Source organism: Pundamilia nyererei, unplaced genomic scaffold (assembly GCF_000239375.1).
Source record: "Pundamilia nyererei isolate P.nyererei 1_Seehausen unplaced genomic scaffold, PunNye1.0 scaffold00053, whole genome shotgun sequence".
Taxonomy (NCBI): Eukaryota; Metazoa; Chordata; class Actinopteri; order Cichliformes; family Cichlidae; genus Pundamilia; species Pundamilia nyererei.
In genome coordinates this window covers 1,040,042-1,047,357 of record NW_005187454.1, presented here as the reverse complement: position 1 = coordinate 1,047,357, position 7,316 = coordinate 1,040,042, and the positions used below count along the sequence as shown (strand labels likewise).

The 7,316-nt window shown below is 44.4% G+C and overlaps 1 protein-coding gene across 9 annotated transcripts in view; it reads right to left on the bottom strand.

Annotated features, from left to right (window-relative positions):
- Positions 1-7,316, bottom strand: part of fbrsl1 (fibrosin-like 1) — a 275,349-nt gene that overhangs the window by 13,280 nt on the left and 254,753 nt on the right. For 8 of the 9 annotated variants that reach the window (XM_005733572.1, XM_005733578.1, XM_005733574.1 and 5 more), the window contains 2 exons: positions 2,661-3,063; positions 1,774-2,033 (listed from right to left, as the gene is read on the bottom strand). In XM_005733572.1, coding sequence (XP_005733629.1) covers positions 1,774-2,033; positions 2,661-3,063 — 663 coding nt within the window. Of the gene's footprint in view, positions 1-72; positions 234-1,773; positions 2,034-2,660; positions 3,064-7,316 lie in introns of all 9 variants that reach the window. The other variant, XM_005733579.1, reaches the window with a different exon arrangement.

Sequence of the window (7,316 nt, the reverse complement as noted above, 5' to 3'; positions counted from 1 at the left end):
AAGAAAAAAAAAGGCACGGGCGCCCAGTCAGTCTTCACAACAAGGGTAGAAGAGAAAAAAGAAAATAGTCACCTGGCATTCTCTGTTTCTCCAGCTCATGCTGTGAGGGTTTTCTACGTGGGGACTCATTGGTGGTGGTAAGAGAGTTGCCTGTGACAATGTGCCAATCAGAATCCCCGAATGAGGCTGGCAATACATGATTGGTTGGTTGAATGATATCAACAGGCTGGTATCTAAAGACAAGAAAGAACCAAGAGTCATCCCAGCAGAAAACACACACACTCTTGCCCTCTATGAGAAAGTCATTTCACAACTGGCATATTTACTGCTTATTTTGGAGACACCCATCATGTCTGGAGACATTTTCTTTTCTGATGAGATCGCCTGTTTCGATAGAATCTTTGAACATATTAAAAATCGTTACAAATCACTCGTGTTTGCATGCTAGGCAACACAATTTTGGCTGTGCCAGTTGCAGACTGGCTGCTTGCGGTGTGCTGTCTCCGACCGTGGTGGCTGTCTGATCGTTAGATGACATTTACTCGTGATGCATCCAAGCCCTCTTACAGTCCTTGTGCCCATTTAATATCTGTGCTACTAGAAATGCAGACCATCTAAGAAGGGACCCCAAGTGTATTTATTTCCATTTAATATACTTTTCCACTCTGTAATGCCCAACAGTTATTTCTATGCAAGACCCTTTGTACTTTTTTCAGTTTATTGATGAGCTCTAAGTGCTTAGTGCCCACTGTGTTATTAGCATTAATATCCCATGTGCTGCACAGAGTGCTTTAAAGATTAATGCAAATTTGTCATTGCAATTTACTTTGCTGAGGCACTATGGAAAACGGATGTATAATTAGAGCCTTTTCTAAAACTGACACTGATACTGGCACCGATATCGGATGATTTAAAATCCGATAGCCAGTACACAAACCATAAACAGATATCCCTAGCATTCATCATGTGTGGTTATTTATGAGTCCTTACTAAGACTCATTATTTGTGGATTGCTGTGACTCTGCTCACATCAGCTGGTTGTTGTGGTATTCCAAAACTGTGTTGCCAATACAGTTTTGGAATACCTGCCTCTGGTTAACAAACTATGAAGTATTAACACTCATAACATGGTGTTAACAGTATTTCTATCATCTCGTCTTTACTTGAATTTTAATTTATCAGCTGTTATAAATTTATCGATATACCAGCAAATAGTTAATAGATCAGCACCACTGGTATATTGGTTCTATTTAAAATACTGAGATGTGGACAAACTAAACTTCTAAGAAAGGGCTAAATCCCTCACATGTCTTCACTTAGGAATAAATGCGTTGTAGAATAACTCAATAGCCTTTTTATTTAAAAAGAAAAAGTAAAGAATGAGCACTTACCAGATCAGCAAATGGTGCATAAACACTTGACTTGTTTCAAACAATGTAACATTTTTGTGCCATTAATGGTATAAAAATCCTCGACTAACTGTAGTAGGTTAAACAATATTTGCCAGGTTAGTATTTTATGCATCTATAAATCCTATTTTTAAACAACTGCAATTGCAGCATGAACACAGTTGTACAGCTAAGTGTAACTTATCTAATGATAAAATGTCCTGTAGAACCGCAACAGTGTTTGCAGTTCTTTTGTTAATCTCAAGAATAAATAATGAATCAAAAATGTTCATGTAAAACATTTTGCTCCCTCTGAAGTTGTTTTTCTTTGGACTTTGCGTCTCCGCTAAAGCTACCGTGCAGCATTTAAGGTGCGCAGCTTTACCTGGGTAGGGGGTGCCGGCGGGGTGCCCGGGCACCACTAAACTGTTGGTCGGTAAGGTCGGTGGCGGCGGCAGTGTGGCTGGGGTTGCAAACATGGCCGAATGGCGATGGGCTGGGCTCCGTAGGGAGGAATAGTGCGAGGTAGAAAGGTTGGCTATGGAGAGAGGCAATGCAGGGGCCGAGGACGGAAGCCCACTCAGGTGGTGGTGAGGGGACGGGGGTAAATGCTGTTTGGGAAGACCCACTGGACTGCTGCTGTGGCTAAAGATTTAATGGGGTACAAAAAAAATGCAATCACTATTAGCATCATTTACGATGTTAATACAAACTGTACATACATATCCACATTCTGTGATGCTTTTTCTTGTAGGTATCTCGCTGTAAGTTCAGCTTACTTTGACCAAATAAGAGTGATTTTCTAATAATGCTTCTTATTTTGAATTAAAAGAGGTGAGGGCACAATCTGAAAAGGTGAAATGGGAAATCATGCTGTGTGCACTGCAGTGTTGCCCGATGAAAACAGTAAATCTGACAGCTGGTTATTGTGAGGGAGGAAAAATCAATATCCACATGAAAACAGTCAATACTGTGTGGAATATAGAATTGTCTATTGGACTAGATCATATTAATTTGGAAGTTCTGGCAGGTTATATCGTCTTTACTAGAGTGGTAGGAAACACAAGGAAAGTGTTAGCGTCTGCCAGACAACACCGTGAACAGGTACAAAAGGTGAGACGGTGAAAGTGAAGACAGTACTGGGTACTGGATTTCTGTTTGCTTTCTGGTAGTGTGCAGCGCTGAGGTTGGTGAATATGGCACTAACACAGCTGAACCGTGTGGTTTCTTTAGCAGGTTTATACACATAATTCTTAGCCCCAGTAAAAATACCTGATTTCGTGGAGGCTGCTGTACGGCAACGGGTGGTGCACTGGCCGTGCGTGGTGCTGTCGGGGCAGAACACGAGGCTCCTGGTGCGAGTGTGGGTGAGGAGGGTGGGGGTGGGGGTGGGGCGGTGCCCTCAACAGGGGAGGTGTAGGGACGGGCGGTGGAAGTTGCAGCTCCTTTTTAACACTGAGAGGAGGCGGGGTGGGAAGCCGTAACCTAGGAGGCTCTGAGGGTGCCGCCGCTGCAGCAGGGGCAGGGGAGCCCGTAGGTGCCGAAGCCGGGGTGGGGCTGGACACGGGAGGTGCAAAAGGCACCTCACTGTTGCTCTGCTCCTGGCTGCGCTGGAGACCGGAGACTTTGGCTGAGCTACAAGTCTTGGACTCAGGACTCTCATTCGTTGGCACACCTGAAATGGGGAAAAAACAGTTAAAATTTAAGGAGAAACATGTTAAACTTCATCTTCGTTTGCCTCAGTAACACCTAACACAGGAAAAAACTGCTCCCTCTCTGCCTTTTTAATGTTGTCCCAGTGTCTTCTGCCCAAGGTTCCTCTTGTTTCCCTCTCCCTAGGTTCCATTAAGTGTTTAATCAGGTCATTTTCATGCTTGACTATAATCAGATGATCCAATTTCTTTCCGCGATCCAGTCAGTATGAATAAATCACAGCTAATTAAAGTTAAATGTCGGCCCCCATTCAGGGCTTTGCTGAGCACACAATCTGGCATGAAATAATTATGTTTCAATTGTGTTGTGAGGAGAGATCGTGGCCCCTTATCTTGGCCTCTCTGGCATCTTTCTATCTTTCCTTCTTGTTCTTTCAGGGGATAGGGGAAACCACAGGAAAGCACTCTGAACCCATTTTTTACCATTCATCAGCGGCCTTTTCAACAGACAAGAAGCTTTTATAATCAGCATTCCACAGAACAACGACTTTTCGTACTTAGACTGTCGCAATTTAATGACTATAATTATATGCTGTTGTAGCAGGCAAATAAAAGTGGGAGAAAAAGCAGCATCAAAGCAGTTATGAATCTTAATGAATAAGACGAGCCAGTTGGTGATCTTGTGCTTCTCCCAGAGTTAAATGCAAAGGAAAATGGCCCGCGAAGATTGTGAGCTTGAGGATACGCTTGTGTGACAACTGCAACAGCAAAATCACTGCTGTAGCTTCTGAGCTAATCAAAGCTGCTACTGCTGGTATTCATTTTAACTATGCACACATGCACAGAGATAGACAGGCAGACAGACAGCTTGGTGGTGCCCTCTTGGTGGCTCTAAGCTACGAGTGCTCAGATACAGCAGGGTTTCAGTCAAAAGACATAGCAGTGCTTCAATTAAAAAAGATCCATGGGCACACTCAACAGTAACAAAATGAGAAGAGCTGGGAGCTGCTGTCAAACCAGTGAGAACTCAACATGCAGCCCACTAATGGAATATCCAGGCCCTATTAACAGCCTGCTTAATCTTTCAAGGATCCTAACACCCATAAAAAGGCCAATAAAAAGGCAAGGCAGGGCTTTTATTTATTTCTTTATTTCTTTATTTGTTGAGCTCCCCTTCCATTTACTCCTTACATTTATAGGAGAACTGGGGCTGGCTATGGTGTCATAATTTTCAAATGAATTCCTGGGTCCAGGCCTATATAGACCTCCGGATTTATTGGGGTCTGGGACTTGGATTAAACTGTCAGACTCTCGGTGTTACGGGGACAGAGAAAGAGGAATACTCAATGGCAAAAACACAGAGGCGGGCACAGACAGACAGACAAACGGAGGAGAAGAAGCAAATATCCACAGTCAAAATGTCGCTGTTGGGTGATGTTGCCATGGCAACCAGTTTTCCCAGACATAATGCAAGGCGAGTGATACTGAAGGAAGTCTCACTACGACCATAGAGGGAAGGTAGGGGGGTGGGGGCTTCGCATTCTAAGCCAGGGCCACAGCGAGCGCCGGGTTATCTTAATGATGATTCTAATGGGCTCTAATGGAGGCAGCGATCGGCACAGACCAACACATCCCTCATTAAAATCCCTCTGAAAGCTCACTCACACTCACAAGCGCGCGCACACACACACACACACACACACATATACGATTGCACGCACAATAAAACACACCCACACGTGCACACGGATGAATGAAACATGGACAAGTTTTTACTGTTGGCAAACGCATGCAACTTCATTTTAGTGAAGGGCAGAACAAAGTGAGGAAAACCAGACCGGTTTGTTGGAGAAAGAAAAAGAGTTGCATTATCCAATAGATTTTTACTGTTTGCAAACTGACCTTTTTTTTAATAGGTTTATCTACCGTTTTAAAAAAATACAATATGTATGCATGATAACTCTGACACCGTCATACTCCTTCATAAAACCCTATGCTGCGTGATATTTTTCTAGAACTTGCACTTCTGGATACTGGTAAGGTTTAAATTCAGGGTGTGGCTGCTTTGACTGGCAGGTGTGCTACCAGAGGGAGCTGCAGCGGCTTTTTTTCCTGCTATTTTAAGTTAGCCAAAGGCTGGACTGCATCACTGTGTTTAAGCTGTTGGTGCCATTTGCAGAATTTTAAATTGAATTTAAAATTCAGTTTAATATGGCTTCTTGTGTGGCACACACAAGATAGTACTTTAGTTTTGCAGAGTAAAATACGTGCAGCCATACAGTTTGTAAATGTAGCTAGCTAACCATGCTTTCCAGCCTTAGCTGATAACTTAGCACCATAAGAACAAAATGGCAGCGGCTAAAATGCTAGCACAGAGGCTTTGAAGTCCAAAAACGTCCACCACAAAAAAAAGACTTTTTGTTTGTTATGTCTTTTTTGGTCCCATCAATGCAAAGCAACACTGCACAACTGTCAGCTGACTGTCATGCATTTCATTAAGCTGCAAAAACAAAACACCAAGTTGTTCCTCTTTTCCGCAGGATATGTAATATACTCCCTGAAATTACATACTGAGGAAAACAGTAGGCCAGCCACAGGCGATCATGTGAAACAAATGCCATACGAGTGCGCAAAAAAAGTGCTGTCCTGAAGCTCTGCCCTGCAAACCTGAGCAGATGGTCTGGGTGAGTCAGACAGGTTGGAGGGCAGCCCAGTGGTGGGGGTGGCACCCCTCTCCCCTTAGCTGGGTTAGTGCACTGGGGGGTGGGGGGGGCGCAGGGACATTCCCTAGGGGGGTGTTGGCAAGTCTGCTCACCAGATGACATCTCATCCCAGTATTGATCTTTTTATAGTTGTTCTCGTGGCCTTGCTTACTCGAGGGAATTGGGCCTCGCCCTGTGTGCACGTGCCTCAGTGTGCTATACCGTGGGTTGGGGAGTGGAAGGGGTGGAGCGTAGGGATGCAGGGACTAAGGTAGCAGACGGACAACAAGCCACTGGGATTTGTTGGTAATAACTGATGTGTCCAGAGGGGAATCTGAGGTGAACATGGTGTCGCTACACAGCTGTTCCTGCCTTCGATACCCTTAACTTGTGACCCTGTGTGTCCCTATGGAACATCTGGAGAGCTGTCACTGATCTGGTCCTCTGTGGCCTTTACGCAGCCAGATGGCCCAGATTGGAATGGCTTGGACCAGTCTGGAATTGCTTGGCCCTTAGCTGGACTGTGGCTTGCTGGTGCATGGCATACTCCCCGTGACCAAGAGATTCCTTTAAGGTGTCTTGGCACTAGAAACCCAGAAGAAAAGCCTTGAACACATTTCCTCATCTTTAGAAATCATTTACTTTGAAGCTTGTTTAACTACTTTATTTTAAATACACACCTGGCTACCTGCAAATGGCCCCTGCAACCTCATGAATGAAACAAGGGCTCTAGAGAAAATTCTCATTTGGTTTCCAACTAAAACCCTCAGCAAGCTAATGCTGTGCATGCAAATGAGTGTGTTACATAAATTACCTGCTCACGGCTGACACTGATACCAGTATATACAACAGCCAGGGAAACAGAACCTGTATGCAAAAAGCCCTTTCAGATTAGATACGAGAATATGCAAAGTATCCCAATGATAAGGGGATGTCGGGGGCTTAGGGCCACTGGGTGTTCTCATTTACTAGGCAAACACTGCGGTTCACTCCCTTCATGGCTTTGCCAAAGCATAAACAGTCAGGGCAGTGATAAAATAAGGACATGAACAGACAGATATTTAAATAAAGCAGCATATCCGCCGAAAGACGTTGGAGGTTGCAGACAGTATGTGAGGATGCATACTGCCTTGATGCGTCTCCTGCTGGCTTTGGCTGACAGGATATTCTGCTGCTCTTGACGGTTGAGCTCACAATGATTTGGTTTTTGTACCTCTCTAGACAAGCAATCTGCACAGAGCCAAGGCTTAGCTCATGAGTGAGTGACTGTGGAAGATGGCTATAACAGATACTGGCAGAAGGCAGGAAACCGCAGTCTTGCCAATCAACACTTCGTTGCCGTGAGGTATTCAGTCATAGGAAACAGGCGGGGTGATTTCAACAAAATGATTTTGTACGAGAGGAACAGAAGGGCTGAGCAGTGTTGAATCATTGTGCTAATAATAAAATCATAGGAGAAATTTGCAACGGCTTGCTTTGCCTCACACTATTTAATCTGCCTCGAGCATCTCCAAACTGGTAACGAGGGGAGCCAAGGCGACATTTTTGCAAATCTCTGGGACATGTAAATGGGG